We start from the raw sequence: 21,578 nt of genomic DNA, 5'->3' as shown, positions 1-21,578 counted from the left end.
AAAAGAGCGTAACGATAGTCGTGTACTCAGAATTAGGCCCACAATAGGAAGAGAGAATACGGATATAAAAATGTATGTACAACTGTGACAGTTCAGTTTCCTCTCTGGGGACCAGACCGGTTTTATTGGACTTTCTGACTCACAGTAAAACCTATTTCACATCGAACTCAGAAGACTGGGTTTATTTGAGTCTACAAATCATACGGTTGAGGATCTGAACCCATCTGGCACTGGTGAAGATTTCTCTGCCACAACATTCCCGTCTGAGTTTTGAGAGATTTTCCCAAAGCCCCTTCCATTATCTGACAGTGTCCCTGTACTTTTGGTGGCATATCTAACTGCTTCTACTTCCACCCTTCATCAATATTGTCTGTTTTGAGTAAGCACCACTTGTACAAATCACAATACATCTTGATTCCGCCCTTGAAATAGCTATCTATATTTATTCGAGCATCCTCAATTCAAGGCCACCAATGCAATCCCCACTCCCACCTCTCAGCTCATTGACACTTGTCCTAAATTTTTCAGGGTGTCCGTCCCACCATCAATCTAACGCCCCCTCAGCAGCTGGGAACTGCATTGACATCTCACTTACAAAGATGTAACTGGCTTATTTGGGCATGTCTCTGGTGTCCCACTGTCCTTCCTAAGTCCTTGAAATTTATGTCATCTGCTTTATCAACGCAAGTGAAGGAGGATATAAAGGTTCCTATGCCTCACGGAAATGGGATAGCACTTTGTGAAATCACGTTACCTTGGCTTGCAGATGCAGTTCTGTGAAGCAACAAGGGAGAGGCTCATATTTCACATCATGTTTAATAAAACAAAGTGTTTGATGCAGACTTGCTTAACATAGTTTTTTAAAAAACCAAATACAGTGAAACCAATTATCAAATAGTTTATAGCTCCCAGAAAATTAGCTGAATTTAAAATAAATGTGTGTTAATATTGGATTTTAGTTTGATGTAAATGCCAACAGTTTGTTGACATGTCTGTAGTTCAAGTTATTGTCAGTGTCAGAAATTTCCAATACAATGAGTCAGAATTCAAAGGCTGGTATGAATATCGACTGCTTGAAATTAAGGTTTAAACGACGGCACTTAGTAGCATTCACCATCTTAGTTTAGCATGTTAGCATGCTAACATTGGCACTAAATATGGTGTACAGTTGATCGGAAACTCAAAGTCTTTCGCCATAAACCAAATTTTTGGACAGATTCCAATGTTCATCCGATACTAGATGAAAAGTCAGGTGATCAATACATCACCATGTCATTACAATTTCTCCTGAGTGAAACATGAACGTCTGAACCAAATTTCACAGCAATCCATGTAATATCTGTCGTGACTTCTCTCTCAAAACCAAACTGTCAATGTCATGGTGACACTATAGAAAAGTTATTGGATCAATTCATCAGTAAGATGATGACAAAGAATGTCTAAAGAAAAATTTCATGGCACTCCATCTTTGCATTACACCCAAGTGTTGACACACTCAGGGTCAGTGTGAGTAATCTCTGTGGGGAGGGCCAAATTAAACAACGCACACAGAGCCAAATTATCCATGGTTTCATAACTTTATTCTCATAAAAAGAAATACATTTCTTAGTTTATAATAAATTAAATAACAAAAATAAAATAATATCCAATAAATCTCAAGTTCCTTTGAACTGATTCCTGACATATTCAGGGAGGACGTGGAAATCAACCAAAAATTGTGCAGCCACATTCAGTATCACAGCTTACATGAAGATACTACACTGTATGTGCATGTACTGTAAATAAAAATAAAGCACTGCATACCATGATACATTATACGGTAAAATAAAGGTACAATACAGCAAATAAATACAAAACCTTAAAAATAGGCCTCAGTATACAACATGACATTTAATAAAAGACATGAGTCAGAAATCTGATTGAAAAAAGTTACCGTCCCAAGGATGAATCAGTCTCTAAGGCTGCTCTGAAGAAGTGCAACTATCTCACATGTTCACCTCAGCCATGACATGAAATAAATGTTTCTTATTTCCAGAGAGGCAGCTTGATAAGCAGGCCAGATTTGTTACACAAATACTTTATAAAAACACAATTTCATGATTAAAAAAGGGAGCACTCTCACAAAGATCCAGTTGGAGCAAACAGAACAAACTCCAGTTTTTTTTTTGTTTTTTGTTACAAGGAGGAGCTACTTGCTGAGGACAAACCTTACGCATGCTTAACATGCTTATAGATACCGGTAGGAGAAACAGCTACTGCAGAGTGAAACACACTGATGATCAACCCAGTCAGATGTGGAGTGAAATCATTCATCACTGAAAATTGAAAGGCATTTCATCCCCTGTTTTGATAAAGGATGTGATTCACTTAAGGAAGCATCAGTGATAAACCACGACCTGACCTATAATTCATTCTGGTGCGATGCCACATACAGAGACTCAGATTCACACGGTGAAAGGGAAATGTGAAAAAGGTGAAAGGGAGATTTGAACTCTTTGATCATAATAGAGAAACGTGGCTTATGTGCAAATGCAGTGGTACAAAGAAACGTGAAGAACGTGGAACTGAGACTAATATCTTTGTAAACGTGTGTCTGAGTCAGAACAGTGACAAGAAAAAAAAAAAAACAGAACATCCAAAATGCAACATTATCTCTGAACACCAGAGTTTCTCTGGAACCATTTAGAAACTATTAATCCTTCAAGGGAGACCCACTTTAAAACAGAAAGGGTAGAGTGTCTTCACAAGCATTCATGGTATTAAGATATAAGGGGCTTTAAAATATAGTTAATGATACTTGGCAAGTAGCAGAGAGCATTCTGTCTATTTGGAGGCACTGTCCCTTCTCTCGGGCAGGCAGTGTGGAGGAGAGACTGGAAACGAGGGCAGTAAGCCAAGACGTGGCTGAAATAACTCATCCACTTACACCCTATGTGTCAGTGTTTGTGTTTTATATGTATATAAAGCACTGCATGCGAGTGTTTTGTGTACAACAGAAAGAAAAGAAAATCCACTTCATACAACTGGGTCGATGTTCTTTCAATGAGAACATGAATCCCATTAAAGCAAAAAGATTGTTAATTTATGCAGTGCATGTGTGCAGTGTTGGTCTCTCTCCAGAGCGGAGACGTGTGTGTTGACATCCTGGCTCCGTCAGAAGCTATGACTCCCCTGTTATATAACTCTACATGTGGCTTCGCCTCTGGAAAAGGAAGGGATGTGGTGGGGTTGGGGGGGGAATCTTCCCCCGAAGCCAGAGCCTCCTCTGAACTGCATCATGTGAACACAGTGACTAAAACCGGCAAGAGTGAACACATGCACTTGTAACTTAGTGAGTGAGAGATGCTTTCAGGCGGTGGAGAGTGGCTGTTTGCGTTTGCCCATGTGAGAGGATGCTCTACGTGCTGAACATGAGTGTGAAGGTCTCTCTCAGAGGTACAATGTGACAAACTTAACCGTGTGTGACATACGTGTGTGTGTGTGTGTGTGTGTGTGTGTGTGTGTGTGTGTGTGTGTGTGTGGTCCCAGCGCTATAGTGTTTAAAAAGCTAGTGTCTGTCTTTGTGGTCACAGGGCGATGCTGTTGGTCCTGTGTTCGGGAAAGCAGAACAGTGAGTTTGAAGGGTCATCACAGTCGTCGGGCAGCCCTGTGTCTGCTGCCGCCAGTGGATTCCTGCTAATGACCAAGTCCAGGCTGTCTCCAGCCTCCATAATTAGGGGCACAGTTAGACAGCAGTCCAAGTCCCTGGTCCTCACACGGTTCACCTGGAAGATTTGAAGCAATGAAAATACATCATAGTTGCTTATTGCTCTATTGGCAAGAGTTTCATTTTATTTTTTTTAGCAGGAATAACAGCAGAGCAATGAATGTGCCAGATTATTTCTTGGCCATCTGCTGTTTGCCTGACATCACCACAATAATCTCAAAATAATTCTTTATGTTGAAATAGCATACATGCTACTTCTTAGCCGTTTCTAAGGCTGTAGCCTTATATTTACAATATAGACATGATTAGCTAATTGGTGAGCTTTAGAAGTGCAGAGCCAGGCTAGCCATTTCAGTCTTTATGCTAAGCTGAGATAACCATGATGTCATGATGTGAGTGGTATTGATCTTTGGAAAGAAAGCAAATAAAAGTATTTCCCAAAATATTCCTATAAAGGAACTATTCCTTTGAAGATGGGGGTTATAAACATAAACAGTACCTGAAGAATGCGGTCGAAAGGCTTTAAACCCGCCAGGTCGGCAGGGCCATCCGGACGGATCATGTTGACATAAACCCCTTTCTCCAGGAGCCCATCAGACACACTGAAACCAAAGTCATGGCTCTCAAGGTCTTTCCTCATTGTCACCTACAAACACAGGGCACAGATCAGAGATTGTAGAACATAGCACATTATCATAAATATCATCTACACAGATTAGAGACATTGTGACCTTTAGTCCATATAAGTAAAAGAAAAACAATTGGATCTTACTGAAACATGTAACAATGAAAATCAATGGCGTCTTTCATTAGTTCCTGCTGCCTCCTAAATGGCCGCAACTTTCAAACTGCATCTAATTTCTAAATAAGTTTTATAGTAAAAATGTTGAGTTCTGTTGTATTGCATGTATTTTAAAGAACAGTTTGACATTTGGGGAAATATGCTGACATGCTTTCTTGCTGAAAGCTAAATGTCTGTACATTAAATACAAAGATACAGACATGATATGGTTAGCTTAGCATAAAAGGCAGGTCAGCTAGCCCAGCTCCATCCAAAAGAAAGGAAGTTTACCTACTGGTACCTCTAAAGCTCAATAACAAATTGTAGTTTGTTGTCTTTCTTGTGTGCAGTGACTTCCTACAGCGGATTGAGCTACAGTGGACAGAGCCAGGCCGACCACTTCAACCCTGTTTCCAGTCTTTATGCTAAGATAAGCCAACCAGCTACTGGCCACAGCTTCATATTGAACATACAGATATAATAATGGTATCGATCTTCTCATCTTACCTTTTGCAAGAGAGTGTATTTCCCAAAATGTTAAAAATTTGAAAACACAAGGTGCACATAAAATAAAATGTAAGGCATATCGGGTATTTTATATGAGCCCACAAACATTCACATACAAGTTTTTACTTCAGTTGTAGTAATTGTTGCACAGATGTTGTATTTCCTTGCAATGTACAGGTGTCTTTTATTGTCCACCTCCTGTACATACTAAATAGTTACAGTATCCACAGCCACATGCCTTGTATTATTTGTTTCAGTTTGGATTTGGAGATCCACATTAACAAGGTCAGCAGTTTAACCATAACCAAACAAGAAACAGCTTTGACGACACTGCACGTCAGGCTCCGATGACTTTCCATGATATCATAAAAGATGTGTCAACTGAAAATATTTCTAATTTCCACACTGCAGGACTGTGAGCTGCTCTGTTATTACTGGCCCAGTGTCAGCCCAGTCAGTCACCAGCAAACAGTACACTGACGCAGTCTGGGTTCACAGCATGTGCACCTGGCTCAGGTAACGTTGTATAATGAGTGTTGTTGTGTTTTTGTCATCACACGGTGCAAGTCCTGACTGGCCAGGTATCCACTGGGTCCAGTTATACTGTACTGACAGGTGCGGTGAGTTAAGTGGAGGATGCACGCAGGTATAAACTTCATAATGGGGAAGTTCCCTCATGACACTATTGTTTGTACCTTGTTCACCAAGCAGTGAGTGCAGCTGACTGATCAGTCAATAATAATATAGATGATTCAGTAACGCTTTGGATTACAACTTGCTAATTACAGTGGAATATATATAATACATATGAGGTATGTATAAAATACTTATTGGGTAGCTTCAAGGTAAGTAGAATAGTGGTTAGATTTTGAAAAGAGTAAAAACTTTGTGTTGAAGAGGGACTTAATACTTTACACTGTTTGCAAGTATTTTTTAGATTACTGAGTAGCAACTTAATAATTACAGGTTACAGTATTGTTACCGGGTAAAACAGGGAGGGAGAATGGGAAAAGGGTATAAATCATAAACCAGGTAAAAAAAAATGTAAATATGGAATGCTTTTATAGTTTTAATTTACATTATCATCGTCCTGGGGATCAAAACATTAGAATAAATCTGGGAAGACAGGTGCACCCTTTATATAATGGACAATACAAATGTAGTTTTGGGATTTAATGTAGGATCAATCTGATGATCTTAAATCTGCTACTTTTGTTATGTTTTGCATTTGTAGCAGTTTCTCACCAAGTGAAACCAGATACAAACAAACAGTATATGGATCCAATGAAATTAGCTGAATTGATTATATAAGTGTTAACACTGGATTTTATTTTTGATGTAACAGCCATCAGCTTATTTACATGTGTGTTGGTCTTGGGGGAGACATTGTTGGCGTCTGACTAACGATTCCAAGTTGGAGGCTGATGTCAACGTTTTCTTCCCACTGGGTTGCTTGTAATTACGGTTTAAAATCATTTGATATGAATGTGGCATAAACCTGTTGGTCCCCTGTCTGTACCCTGTAATTCTCAACAACTTTTGTTGTATGTTTTTAAACTCATTATTCTGATGAGAAATGTTTAAAGCCACTCCCTAACTGTACTACCTTGTGCAGTGCCAGAGTTGTTGGGGACAAAATATCGCAAGGGTCGTCTTTGCCCCTGGCTGATATGTCTCTGGCTCCAGTCGACATGTTGAGGTTGCTTTTGTTCTCAGACTCGGCATGGATTCCCTCCCTCTTAATGGGACTAATTTCAGACTGAAACATCACATCTTCATCAGTCTTGGTCTCCTCTAGGTACAGACTAAGTGCACTACCTGTCATGGATGCCTGAAAGAGCACAGAATGAAAAGGGATTATTAGAGCGTCATATATTATATATAAAAAATATATATATATAAAAAAAAAAAAAAAAAAAAAAAAAAAAGACATTATTTGGACAGGAAACACACATATACATGTATAATCTCTCCTGCAGAAAAAACTGCCTGATTAGGGGCAGAGCCATTGTGCAAATGCCTTCCTCGGTCAGTATGGCAGCAGGTGCCCAGCCTGTCTTGTCAGATTTAATAACAGATTACACACTCTAGTGATTATCATAATGCTTCATCTGGCATGATCATTTAGGCAGACACTGGTCTATGAATACATGAGTAGCAGATGGAGGAGGAGAGGAAACGGGAAAAGGAGGGGTCGCCCTACCTCCAGCTCCCTGAGAATCTCTGACTGGCCACAGGTCTTGAGGTCCTGCAGAGCCTGGGACCAGAAGCTGTCCTCCTGGTTCAGGGTGCCATGGCAACGAGGGGGGCTGATGAATCTATGACAATGCAGGAACCAGAACATGAGAGCAGCCCTGCAGTCTGGAGGCCGGTACTGCGTACAAAGGCAGCATGGGAAATGCAGTTTTTGGGCTGCACGCTGGAGAGTCCCTTTGAAAATCTCTCAGGACCTCAGTGAGGTTTTATTGTAAATTCTCTCACTTGTGGCAGCTCAAACGCTGAGGAGTCCGCTAGATTAGATAAAGCCTTTAAAAGAGTTCAAGTTTACAAAAGTAACGTCACCCCCACAAAAAAAAAGCAGAAAATTGAAAGCATGTGACACAAAAGTTCAGGGGAAAAAAAGTCAAGTGTGAAGAGACAGATAAGGCTGATGTATCCTTGGGCGCTTTAGTTGCTTTTTCTGAGGAAACGTTTTTGGTGTGGACAAGGGGCGACAGAAAAAGATGTATCTATGTGAAACACCAAAGAGCTCGTGGGCAGTTAGTAAAGCAGATGAGAGAGAGAATACCTGAGAAAGAAGAGAAAAGGACAGTTTGGAAAAGCACAAAATGTGAAAGCATACAGCACAAAATGAAGAGAAAATAACTCAGAGACAACAGTTTGCCTTTGTCAATGAATTCAAAAAGGGCCAAAGAAAGAAACTTTTACTTCTACACAGTGGTGGAAAAAGTACTCAGATCCTTTACTGCAGTAAAAGTTTCAATTAAAAGTCAAAGTCATGTATTCAAACAACTTAATTAAAGGCTCAGAGGTTTTATGAGCTATATACATTTGAAGTATCAAAAATAGAAGTATTCATTCTGCAGAAAAATGTCCCCCAACATTATTAGATTTTTGATTTCTGATGCAACAATATATAAGCAGCATTTTACAGTTGATGCTGTTTGAGGTCGAGTTAGCTTTTTTTCCCCCTAATATCTGATTTTTTTGTGAAATATTGAATAATTTTACTTCTTTGGGCCTCAAACCAGTATTTAAATGAAACTATCTGAGATATTCAGACAAGTCAGACATCTGAAATATGACAAGAGTTTTTTGTGAGAGATCACAAGCCAAAAAAGTTGGATTTAATCTTAAACGTTATGTTGTATCTTATAAAATTATTACATTTTAATGTAAAATCTTAATCTGAAAAATAACTACTAAGTATGGCTATCAGATAAATAGAGTAGAGTAAATAGAGTATAGTACAATATTCCCCACTGAAATGTAGTGGAGTAGAAATAAAATAAAATGGACAAACTTAAGCAAAATTTTAGAAAAGTACATAAGTCCTTGAGTTAATAACTTTCCACCAATGTGATATGATATAAATTAAATTAAATATGTTCTCTGCTGTGAAATCAAAAACACTTAAAGCTGCACTGACATAAAACAAGATGTTGACACATGGGAAAACTGCACTTACCCTGGTATCTTGTCCCACTCATCCTCAGTGAATCTCCCATCATACAGCACTGTGTGGTGGACTAAACCTGCCGAGCTCGAACTGGTTTGGCTCCTGTGCTTCGAGCGCCTCCACTCATTTGGATTGAGCAATATATCAGATGCTTTGTGAAGATATGTCCCTGGAAAAAAAAAAAAAAAAAAAAAAACAAAACAAGAAAAGCCACTGATCTCATTAGATGCGAGAAAGGAAATGGGTCATTTTTATGCAGCAAGCATCCAGTGGGCCTCACCTTGGCTACTGTAGCCTGCGTCGAACCCTGAGCTATCCCAGGAGCTCATGGCAGAGTCTATACTGGGAACAGTGGCAGAGTAGACCTCTGAGTGTTTACTGGTCTTCTGGGAGCCTGTCAGTTCGTCCTCCGTGTCACTTAGAAACCCGGCTTCTCTGTCTGGATGATGGCGGCCATCAGACTCTGGGAACGAACACTGACTCAAGTGAGTATTAAAAAACTAGAATTAACTAGAATTAAGAACTAGAATTAAACTAGAAAGAAATACACTTTCTGACATTTCTAAAACAATAAAAACACTTCCACTGCCTATACGTGTATTAGACGCTAAATCAAAGCACTGTTTTAAAAAACAAAACTTTTCATTTTCTATTTTACAACCTAATTTTTTCCAATTTGCATTTGTTTCTTTATATTTCCTCTATTTTTCTCCCTCCTTCTCTTTTCCTCCTCCTTTGTAAGTGAAAGTGCTATTAAGTAAAGGAAGATTACTTTTGTGCTATGAGATCAAGAGGAGAACAATGTATGGTAAAAGATTGGCAAAGAATAAAGGGAATATATAACTGTACAGTGTTCAGTGGGGATGTTCTGTCTTTCGGAGAATTAATTAAGTTAAAATTAATGACAAAAACATTTGAAAAAAATGGCATAATAGTGAATGTTAGTGATGCGTCACAATGTAACTTATGAATCCATCTGCCCTTATCTACTCTGTCTCTTATTTAAATGAAACTCTCCTTTTTGCTTTCTTCGTCTTTTTCTTGTTTTTATTTTAACTCATTGCTGGAACTACATTTGCAAGATATTTTTTTTCACACTGCTATGAGAAATTAAAAATAAATAGATAAGTTAAAAAACCCAAAACCATACGGTCGGCTTGTTTCTTGATCTTAAGGGTGACGGACTCCCCGGCCATCTGCAGGAGGTGGATGGCCTCGCTCAGCGGTTTTCCTTTTAAACTGACACCATTGATGGCCAGGACTCTGTCCCCTATATGGATGGCCCCGGTCCTGCAGGGTGAGGAGAGCAGAGGAGACAGAGATACCAGAGTATACCAGACAGTACCGACAGGCGGGCCAGGAAACCTGTCAGGCTGCCAGTGTGCTGACTGAGACAGAGACAAAGAGGCTTCTTGTTACAGGAAAAGACGAGACAGCCATTGTTTACTGTCTTGTTTATTTCAAAAAATACCGTATTCAAAAGGGGGCCACTACAGATTTGACTTGCCTAAGTGTCACCATCTTCTCAAATAACTACCTTGACCCCCAGCCTGTCATTCCTCCACCCATCCTCCTCTCACCTCTCCCCCCTCCCCCCCGCCCTTCCCTCACCTCTCTGCCAGGCCTTTCTTGGTGAGGCCAGAAATGACGATGGGGTCAAAGGGCTCCTCTGTGCCAGAAATCGTGATGCCCAGTGGGCCGTTGTATCTCTTCAGCTCAACTGTGTAGATTATGGAGCCTGACATCTCCAACTCATCTACAGCACATGGAAATAACAGTAGATACCATCCATAAGATTCAAGATTACATAAGATGTAATGAACCCTGTGAAGACAAACCAATTCAGGAGAAAATTATTTGTGCAAATGAACAAGTGCAGAAGCTATTTAAGTCCAGGGAGATTTGTTTCGTTTTATATAGAACGGTGGAGGAGGTATTTATATCCTTTACTTAAGTAAAAGCACCAATACAACTATAACTATATAACTATAATACCTAACAAATCAATGACGATTATTTGAGAAACTAATCATCAGATTATTAACGTTAGACAATATCTGGATAACTTTACCTCTTTGGGCTGTGAACAGTTATTTGAACTGAACCATCTGACAAGTTTAAACTTATAAACTATTAAATTACGCTACAGTACTTGAATACATGCGCTTGATCACTTTCCACCTCTGCTCATGTACTGGATTGATGTTGTGTATAATTAAAGTGATTAATGTACCAATGTTGTCCTCATCCTTCTGGATTCGCAGTTTGACCATGTCCTCGGCCTGCTGCAGGACGTGCATGGCGTCCTCCATGGTGCAGTTCTCCAGACGCACACTGTCGATGGCCAGCAGCCTGTCTCCAGGCTCCAGAGTGCCTGTTCTACCGGACACAAGAGCAAGAGGATCACAGCTATTAATTGGGACCAGAGAGCTGCTGCTCCTGACTCACTATCAGAATCCTATTAGCCCGGTGTTCTCAGTGGGATCCTTGGGGGTGACCGTAACCTCACCCTCAACCTAATCAACACTGAGCCCTTCTGAAATGCAGCTGCTCTGCCCTACTGATCCAGTTTTGATAGCTCAATCCAATTAGGCTTGTATTACACAGTGGATTCAAAAAACAATTTTATTTTGTTCGTGAATAATCCCACATGAGCCTGGAAAACTGAGTTCACCCTGAGCTGTGAAGTGTTCAGAAATATTGTCATCGTGTCATTGCCACAGGTCCTTTTTGTATTTACAAGAAAATGTATATGACTTAGTGCAGTGAGAGCTGGAGCAACAAAACATTCAGCAGTAACATTATTAACTCTGTGTGATGACAGGACATACCTGTGTGCTATGCTTCCTTTTCTGATGTCAGAGATGATGAGGGGCTTGCCAGGTTTTTTACTTGCTGATGAAACAGAAGAGAAATTGACAAAAAGAAAAGTTTTTATTTCAGGATAAAACCATGTTAGCTGTGACTCTAAATATTTCAAATTAGTCAAGCTTCTGTTCTTTTTGTTGCACTTGTCACAGTTGGCTTCCTGTTTGCATTTTTTTTCTCAGCTAGTTAGAGCAGAAAGGGTAATGATGAATGCCGGTACAGGCCAGCATTATTCAGAGGTAATGAGGTATGTGCCCTCATGCTTTTGCAAGCCCGGGTTTTATGGATCAGAGAACATTGATTCAAAAGGGGACTAACAGTAAGCAGGTCTGTGGGGTATTATTGAGCAACACTGCCCCCTGCTGTATGTTTGGTTGCCAAAAAAAAAAAAACTCACCACTGATGGTGATGCCCAGCTCCACGCCTCTCCTCTTGGGCAGTTTAACATGGAAGGTGCCACTGCTGGGAACCACTGACTCTGAGTGAGATTCAAAGGAAAGGTTTGAGCAGAAAAACCATCTCAAAGCAAGAAATATTTTATATTTGCAATTTTAAGTGCAGTACATGTGCTATATGGTACCTGCGACATCAAACTCAATCTCTACTGTGACCTTATTGGACAGAGCGGAGTCTCTGAGCAGCTGATGGGCTTCCTCCAAAGTGCCCTCTTCAGTCGGGATCCCATTGATGGACAACAGTCTGTCTCCAACCTGCAGCAGCCCACACCTTTACACAGAAAAATACAGCCCAGTCTGAAAAATGTCAAAGAGCCTGAGGTCCAAATGAGTAAATTAGTTTAGCTTTATATGTTTATCCATTATCTTTATTCAGGAGATCAAGAGACATGAAAACAAAACATATAGACAGCTGTCAGTTTATCAGGTACACTTAGCTGAAACTAATGCAGTTTAATTACAAATTCTGCCATAAATCCCACCATGATGAAGGTTATAATGTGCAGTTTTTATTTAAACTACATTAGAGAGGTGTCAAGTCAACTTTATGATAATTTTGGAGGCTGTAGTTTGTGGGGCTATTCGATTGTATTGTGTTAAGCAGAGAGGTATTTCTCTTTATTTAGTCTACCCTCACTGACATAAATGGGTTGGGTGAATAAAATAAAACACATCTTGGTATAAAAAAAGGTTCAGTCACACAAAGCAGAGATCACACACACTCATGCACCAGTTAAAACAGTTACAAATATAATCTAAAATATCAGCAAGTAGAACTTCAGTAGAAAGTATGTCACTTGTTTTTTATCCCTGTTTTGTTTCATTAAAAACCCAAAGATAGTGAATTAAATATTATATAATACCACAACACACCAACCACCCATATTCAAGAGGGTGAAAGCAGCAAACATTGTAAAATTTGATCCATAAAAGGACTACAAAAAAAGTAGGAGATTAATCTTATGTCAGTTAATGAACTTATTGATGTGGTTTCGGTGTGCTAGCATCAGCAAGGTTTTGAATGTACACTTCTAGTGAAATGGTTCAGCGTCATTAACTTTAACAACATGTCACATAAGCTGAATGTTTAAAATGTCATTTATAAATAAAAACATATGTATACATAGCCTCTGGGCTTGACATGAACACATTACAAACTGACCTTATTTGAACCTGAACACTACCTCAGCAAGCAAATTCACACATAGGAGAAAAAAAAAAAAAAAAAATCACACACATCACACATTTTTTCAGACGACTAATTGCGAGGGCATACACTGAAGCACTGTCAACTGCTGTTAATTCACTAACGGCCGCTGCTCATTAACCTTGTGTAGAGGCTGAGACACCAACATCACAGTTGGATGCTGTACTTGAGTCACTCCTGTCCAACTGCTCCTGGACTAATCGTGTTACAAGACCCAGGGGAGACGGCCCTGCGCTGTCGGCACAGACACCGTCATTAATCTTGCGAGACAAGGACAGATACTGCGCACTGGCCTGATCAGAGCTGTGTGTTAATTGGACTGCAACATGTAGCCTTAATCAATATAATACATAGGAATATTGGGGAACAGGTTTTACCATTATAAAAAAACACTAATGGACCATGAATAATGTGTGATAAATCTACTACTGGTAGTAGAGTAGCACCAAAGTCAGTATAGGCTCCATCCTCTGGGGACCATGAATGTCTTGTATAAACTTTCATGGCAATATATACACTAGTTGTTGAGATATTTAATTCTGGACAAAAGTGGTGTACCCACGGACCAACCAACTGACAGACCCACAGTGCTCTCCCTAAGGCTGGCATGGCTAAAAAAAAACAAACAAACAAAGTTTATATGAAAAAGATAAAAATAACTTTGCATAACAGCATGTTTTTCAGCTTTTAATCATCTTGTGACTCCTCAAATATGATTCGTGACCCACTCTGTGAGTTCAGACCCCCTGTTTGGGAACCACTGCTGCATTAGACAAATGCAGCTCTCCCGCCCCGAGATGAAATACTCATTGAGACACCAGGCTAAAATTAGCCTTTTTTCACATGTGGCGTTTCATTGCCAGGCTGAATGATTAGCGCTAAGGCCGTCTAAGTTCAAGGTGACTTTCTATATGACATTTGTTTACTCGTTAGGTGTCTCAGCCCGTTACCTTTCAGCCGGGCTGTCGGGCTCAATAAAGCGGATGACTGGGGGAGCGGACAGGGTTTCTGTGGCAAAGACACCCCCCTGCAGCTGGATCCCAAAACCTGTGAGCGGATCTCCCCTCAGGACGACCTCGCTTGTTTCCACATGAAAAATCTGCCCCCCTGGGCCAACAGAGCTGGACGCCAGAGATACTGTGGGTGAGAGGGGAGGGGACACATCAAAGAGAGATATTAGTGGAGAAGTGGCAGATAAATGGAGCAAGAGAGGGATTATGGGGGACAAAAAAAGCAGGAGGGTAAGGGGAAGAGACATGCACCCACAGAGACAACATGGGAATGGAAAGGGAATGACTCACTTATCAGAGTTTACGTCAGTCACGTTTACGTCAGTGATCAGTCAAATCTGTTCACACAGTGAGGGGGCGAAAAGGGAGGGAAAGGTGTTCTAACACTCTGCAGCGACATTTTAAAGGGTCAGCTCGCTCAAAATTAAAGCAAAAACCATTTTCTCAAAATAAATAAATAAATAAAAAACCTTTAGAATATCTAAAACACAGCAGGTGGTTAGCTGTGATGTTATGTGCACGCTATTTAAAGTAAATGGGCTAAAATACCACTGTTATGCTCTTTCAAATTGCAGTGAATAAAAGGAAGAATTGAGCAGCTTAAATCTCTGTGATGTGAGGCCATTAAATTTAAACCTAAAATAAAGGCTCAAATACCAGGCTTTACAATAGTGCTTTAAGCTAGATGCTAACACCAGCATGCTAACATATGTTAATCAACTCTAAACACAAACTAGTTATTAGATTTAGTTTTAATTAGAGATTAGTTTTGAACCCAACATACTGAACAAATTAAAACTTAAGCCCACTAATGATGCTGGACGACGTGTGTTTTCAATAAAACGTCTTTCTACTGAGCAGCCACCGTTAAGTCTGACAGTGAAGGTGGATTATCTCATTTTAACAGTTACATTTATCACCATATTTCACAAATATATATATATGCAACATATATATACACACACACATATATGTGTACACACACACACACACACACACACACACACACACACACACACACACACACACACACACATATGTGTATATATACCTGCGATTCTCTACGTTTTTATGTTTAAATAAATGTACTGTATCAAAATGCCAAAAAGTAATTAAAAAAGTGTTGTTTGGTTTCCAGAGATATATACAAAGACATGTTCAGTACTCACAAACAAATCCCTTTCATCTCCACTGTATTAAATTGGGGGCAGAAATCCTATTAACATACACACATTTGACAATTTATTACGAACACCTAGCTAAAATTAATTCAACAGTCCTGCAGTAAATGCTCCCTTCATGAAGATTATCATGTTCAGTTTCTGTTGAAAGAGAGGATTGATTCAACTTTATCATCATTTTGGAGATTTTGGTGTGTGGTGCAAACAGTATTGTGTTATACAGAGAGGCATTTCGGATATTCCGATACACTGATTGATATAAAACAGGTGGGCAAAATAACAGAAGCACCATCAAACAAATTCATCGAACAAAACAACTTAATGGCACCAGAAACATTAGTTTTGGTTAGGTGTACCCTTATAAACTGGCAACTGAGTAAATATGTCCAAAACCAAAACTATGTGCACCACATACTAATGAGGAATATGCTTGAACTGACCCTTTAATGTGGGGGGAAAAAAAGAAGAAGAAGAAGAAGTATGAGGTTTATCATACGTGAGCTTTTGTGGTCCTTCTTCCTGTTCCTCCTCTTGCCGGTGGAGCTGCGGGGGCTGGTGGGAGCGATCGGAGGGATGGGGCAGGGCAGCGTGTTGCTACCCTGGCTGCTGAAGCCTGAGGTGGCTGTGGAGGAAGGGGAGAAGCCACCACTCACCAGAGCTGAAAAGAGACATAGCAACACATGTATCAAAAGGTTGGTACAATAAGAGTAACATCACGGTGACTGTTTATTCACATCCATCCATCCACAGCAGCAGCAGCAGCAGCAGCAACATACATTCATGGGAACATGCAACAAAAGAAAGAAATGTGGAAACAGTGTTGGAGTAAACCTCTTGGAAAAAGATTTAACAAACGTGCAGAAGAAAAGGCTCCTGCTATGGTGTCTTGCCAGCAGCAGTGCTGTCACTAGTGATAACTTACATTTGCAGTGGTCCTGCTGGTTGTGTGGGTGGCTTGGGCTGCTCCATGTCTTGCTGTGGCTGGCATGTGGGGGATGGCAGTAGTTGCTGCTTTGGTCCCAGTGATGATGGTTGCTCTTCTGCACTTTTACTGCATCAGCAAGGAGGCAAACACGTCCATTAAGTCAAGCAGATCAACTCCTCTAGATCTGTTGTCAGTTTTCTAAATTCTACCCATGAAATCACGCTTTCACTCCCGTATCTAAATCTGTACCACACCACACAGTGCCTGGAGGATAATTCAGAGCATAGTAATTGATATTTAATGTTTTTGTCATGGTACAGCAGATTAAATCCTGTGGTTTAATGTATTTTGATGAGCATCTGAGACTCAGTTAGACACAGGGAGTTGAATGGGAAGTGGTGCAGGGTCTAAAAAAAAAAAAATCTTACTTTTACTAGCAAGCTTCCAAAAAGCTGAGTGCAAATTTGAGATCATTTTTATAATTTCACTTTCAAAAGGGCCCAAAGGTGCAAAACCAGTCTGAGTAAGTTGACCGCTGGGCATCATGAGGAAAAGATACTGGCTGTTTGGAGGCATGTGGCTTAACCTTGATTGGGCACAGCTGAGTGCTTGATTGTTGATGATGCAGGATGTCTGTCTCTGCATCTGATTGGACAACAGTTTGGTCTAAATGTGCTTTAATTTGATTTAATTTATTTCATATTCTTGTGGGTTTTTGTTTTTTTTTGCGATTCTGTTGACTTTTCCTGCTTTGAACCAAAAGGAGAGCAGCGATTGTTGTTAATTCTGAAAGGCGTTTTATCCCTCTTCTCAAAGCCTGTGTAACAAAGTACATTCAGTCAAACCGTATTTATGAAGCACGCAAAGGGAAACAGCTGACCTTCTGCATGACACACACCTCAATAATTAACTTTCCTTTACAGATTCATGCAGCTAAATTTGTCACTGAATGTTACATGTGACAGTAATCCTTGCTGCTTCATTTGCAGGGGTCTAATCTTTGACAACTTGCTCACATGGATGGAGGATTTGCTGGAAACATGGACGACTACAGTGGTGCATGGGGTGTTTGCCGCACATTCAGGGGACCTGGTTAAATCCAACTGCACATAATCAAAATACATGCAGGAGAACCTACGGCCCTTTTCACAGAACCGGTTTCTTTCTGACTCAATCAAACCTGTAAAGCTCTCTGCCGGCTTACGTTAAGCCCACCTAGGGGAAGCTCTCCAAGAAATGGTGTTTTCAATCTATGCCGGTAGAAGGAAACATTAACTCCTAATCTCTTAGTGGCCATATCAGTCTTATTAAATCCCCAGAGGAGATTAGACAAATTGCATCTTATAATTGTACCTTATCCTGGGGGGAAAGAAGCCGTGAAAATATCGTCTTATCATAACGTCACAACGCCTTTTTCAAGAACTGAATCATTATTGAATTGAGGTTTTAGAAGATACATGCCTGTAATTTTATAGACAAGTGATGCCTGTGCTGCACTTCTGAGACATTATTGAGACAGTTCAATAGTGAACTAATAATGAACCAAGGCAGTTTGGCAAAATTTTGCTGAGCAGCTTTGGAGAGTATTCCTATATATGAGGAATGTAACTACTCAAGAATTGTACTTAAATTTGAGATACTTGTCTTGTCTTTTTCTTTATACGTCTACTCCACTTACAGTTCAGAGGGAAATGTTGTACTTCTTACTGAAGTTCAGTCATTTGACAGTTTTAGTTACTTCATGAATAAAACATACGAAAAGCTTATAAAAAATGATGTTTTGTGATAAACAATGTGAATGAAATTCTAAATACATCCACAATCACAGCGTTGTCTTTAACTCATGTGTTTGGTGATTTTATCAGACGCGGTTATAAAATAAGGATTTTAGCAGCAGCTTGGAAGTGACTGCTGGTTAACATGTGGTCTTAATGGGCCGTGTTTCAGTCACTATTGCATACTCGTTCCGTCTGACAACAGAAAGAGAAAAAGATGCAGATGAGAACAGCTTTATTGAAAATTTCGGCTGGATTAAAACACTGTATATGTGAGCACAGAGAGCGGGAGAAAGGAAACAGATAAGGAGCCGAAACCAGCCGACACTCGGCAGAACGCATATACAGTGCAGTCCAGTATGGCCTAGTATACAACCCTATATAAAAGGTTTTATGGTTCCAGCTTCCCAGATGTGAGAATTTGCTGCTTTTCCTTTTAATTATTGAAATCATTTTAATATATTTATTTCAGAATTTTGAGCTTTTGACTGTATGGCTTAGACAAAACAAGCATTGTTAAGATGCCACTTTGGGCTCTGGGTAATGTTACCAGCATTTACTGTATTACTACTGTCTGAATTTTTACAACTCAAATAATCAATTGATTAATAGAAAATAATCAGCAGAGTAATGCCTGATGAACATAATCATTAGTTGCAGGCCTATACAAAAATATTTAAATACTACTATTTAAATACTCCAATACTGGTCTCTAAAGGATTTAACTAGACAGGTGGAAGTTTGGCAAATGAAAGTGTAGCTTGCAGACAGGAACAGGCAAATTAATGAACAAAGGGCAAAAAAAAAAAAAAAAAAAAAAAATAGAAGAATGGATTCAGTGATCCCAGAAAACACTGAACTCCAGCTTTGTCATGTTGTATGATGCTTCCCGTGCTCACATGTTATGTCGTCCCTGCAGCTGCTGACCCAGAAATAAGTCTGCAGATCATGGCACGAACATGATCTCTGACAGAGAAAGTGTGTGTGCGCGTGTGTATCTGTATCTATTTGTGTGTAGCTCGTTGGTATGCATAAGAGGCCAAGTGCGAAGGCAGAGGGATTTCGGCCGGCAGCGTGCACACACATACACACATGCAGGCACAAACACGTCACGAACACACGCACAGAGGCTGATTCACAGCACATGCAAGAGGGCAGCTTGGAGGCAGACAAGCTCTTTACAGCTGTAGGTAAAATAGCTAAAAGCAGAACAGTCACAATACATATGGTGAGGACAACATGCTGGAGCTCTTCTGTATATTCTCTACACACAGAACCACTTCAAAAGATTTCAATGATGTAGTGTTAAAACAATGAGTCACTTAGTCAACATTTTCCCCCGTAAATCCTTTGCTTTGTCCTGCACATTTGCATATTTACATCCAAGCGTGTACAAAATTTCAATGTATAGTTTGCCTTACAATTGTCATATTGTTCCATTTTTTTATATGAAAAACTTCAGCGGACCTATATACACATATTTTGATATTCCAGTGGGAGAGGTACACAGATCCCTTACTTAAGTAAAAATACTCCATTACAAGTAAAAGTCCTGCATTCAAAAATCCTGCTGACAGCAAGTAAAAGAACAGATGCATGATCATCAAAATGAACTTAGATGCTCGTTCTGCAGTAAAATGTTCCCTGTGATTGATATATGACTTTTTTTTTTTTCTAATACTGATTCAATGTGTAAGCAGAATTATACTGTTGTAGCTGCTCAAGATAAAGCTAGTTTTAACTATTTCATGTACAGCTTGGAAGTTTAGACCAGTGTTTTCCAACCTGGGGATTGAGCCCCTCCCAAAGAATCTCAATATAAATCGGGGGTTCATGAGAACAAGTTATCTTTTTTTTTTCTTCTCTTTATTCTTTAATCGTTTCCTTTTGTGAAATGTTGGGTAATTCAGGCTGTTTTAGCTTTAAAATGGAAACTGGAAACTTGGGATGGGCAATTTTATACAACACAAGATCAACTGATTTGTCAAAACAATAAATAACAAATGAATCAATAATGAAAATAAATAGTTGTACACATTTTTATCCAATATATCACTTATGCTTTGTCTCAAATGATGTCCCCATTCACTGCAGAGTCTTATATCTCTGTCTCACATAGACTTGCTGTGGTTTTTGTGTCACCTGCAGGACATACCTGTGTCTTGTGGCCTGGAAGGAAGTCTGCTCTGACTGGCTGGAAGTATCTCTAGTTTGACAACATCTGAGGTGCTGGCTAGTAGCTGCGTGGCCTCCATCAGGGAGCAGTGCTCGGTGCTGGTCCCGTCTATGGACAGGAGGATGTCACCTGCGTGCAGCGCTCCACACCTGAGAGAGTGAGACATAGTCAGACTATGCCAGGAAAGTTTCTCTTAGGAAACTGTCTGAGGAGCAGTGAAATAAAAGAGGTTGGTTTCACCTCTCCACCACGCTAGCTGCCTTTATCTTGTCAATAATAATGACTTGTTTGCTTCTGTATATTGTTGTGGTGAGGCTGATCCCCAGGCTGGCAGAGGGACCCTTCACTATCTCCACCAGCAGAGGGCCCGAGGCTTGCTGCACTGCCTCTGAAACAGATAATACACACAGAGATGATAGAGGCCAACAAGTTCACTGGATGCATCTATAGTCAGGAACACAATATAATCTTTACAATTGTTACAATCTTAACCGACAATGGAAAAAAAACCCACAACACAGGTGAGCACACTGTGTTCAGATTTACATTGTTACAGTTTTTCTCTCTTGCTGTGGCACAATTTTCAAATGAAAGTAATTCAATACAATTCTCAAATCCACAGTTAATTCTCTCACTATATGCATTTGTTGTTGCTTGATCCAGTGATGTGCTGACTTTGCCTCGATGACCGAGGTGGACTACACTGGTTTTCAAATGATTTGTATCACTCAAGCATATTTTTCAACGTGCTCATTGTGTAAATTCTCACATTCGGAGAGGTGTAAATCAACTACTAAGAGCTGCAAGACAACCAGAACAAGATGCAAAGCAGCCAAAAGTAAATGCAAAACTACTAAATATGGATTAAAAAAAAAAACAGCAACAACAGAAAGAAACACAAAATAACTACAAACATCTGAGTGTTTGTTCTTCTTTCAGTCTGGGTGTCTTGCTCCTACGTAGGAGGGTTGGGGGGCCATTAACGTCAGTGCCCAGGAGCCTGTTTTACTCATAATCCACCCCTCTAACAAGTGAGCCTTCAGATTCAGTCAGTAACATGTTCATCCTCAGTGTTTAGTGCAACTTATCACATGCTGTAAAATGTAGTTTCCATGTGCAACATCTAGGCTGTCATGTCTCAGAGACATTTAAACAAATTGTTTTTACGTCCTGCAGGTGTCACAGTTACTCAGTACGAACCAGACAGAAGGACAGACAACACGATGCTCATACAGAAAAGAAGATGCAAAATGTGTTGGTTTGGTCAGAGGAGGACGTGGACACAGAGGAAGGGACAGTGAGGACATG

General features: G+C 39.9%; 1 protein-coding gene across 5 annotated transcripts in view; it reads right to left on the bottom strand.

Moving 5' to 3' along the window:
• Positions 1-1,558: 1,558 nt before the first annotated feature.
• The window catches only part of LOC130175519 (glutamate receptor-interacting protein 2-like), a 33,452-nt gene continuing 13,432 nt past the window's right edge, over positions 1,559-21,578 (bottom strand). For 4 of the 5 annotated variants that reach the window (XM_056386058.1, XM_056386059.1, XM_056386060.1 and 1 more), the window contains exons 8-24: positions 20,511-20,658; positions 20,250-20,419; positions 16,317-16,445; positions 15,891-16,052; positions 14,154-14,340; positions 12,122-12,267; positions 11,939-12,019; positions 11,505-11,568; positions 10,907-11,052; positions 10,285-10,429; positions 9,824-9,963; positions 8,954-9,136; positions 8,683-8,842; positions 7,198-7,312; positions 6,601-6,825; positions 4,206-4,352; positions 1,559-3,764 (exon numbers count right to left, since the gene is read on the bottom strand). In XM_056386058.1, coding sequence (XP_056242033.1) covers positions 3,567-3,764; positions 4,206-4,352; positions 6,601-6,825; positions 7,198-7,312; positions 8,683-8,842; positions 8,954-9,136; positions 9,824-9,963; positions 10,285-10,429; positions 10,907-11,052; positions 11,505-11,568; positions 11,939-12,019; positions 12,122-12,267; positions 14,154-14,340; positions 15,891-16,052; positions 16,317-16,445; positions 20,250-20,419; positions 20,511-20,658 — 2,546 coding nt within the window. In that variant the 3' untranslated portion in view covers positions 1,559-3,566. Of the gene's footprint in view, positions 3,765-4,205; positions 4,353-6,600; positions 6,826-7,197; positions 7,313-7,347; positions 7,783-8,682; positions 8,843-8,953; positions 9,137-9,823; positions 9,964-10,284; positions 10,430-10,906; positions 11,053-11,504; positions 11,569-11,938; positions 12,020-12,121; positions 12,268-14,153; positions 14,341-15,890; positions 16,053-16,316; positions 16,446-20,249; positions 20,420-20,510; positions 20,659-21,578 lie in introns of those variants that run through there. The other variant, XM_056386063.1, reaches the window with a different exon arrangement.

The sequence above is a fragment of the Seriola aureovittata genome, chromosome 9, assembly GCF_021018895.1.
Source record: "Seriola aureovittata isolate HTS-2021-v1 ecotype China chromosome 9, ASM2101889v1, whole genome shotgun sequence".
NCBI lineage: Eukaryota > Metazoa > Chordata > Actinopteri > Carangiformes > Carangidae > Seriola > Seriola aureovittata.
The sequence above is the reverse complement of the archived record's forward strand: the minus strand, read 5'-3'. Positions and strand labels throughout refer to the sequence as shown.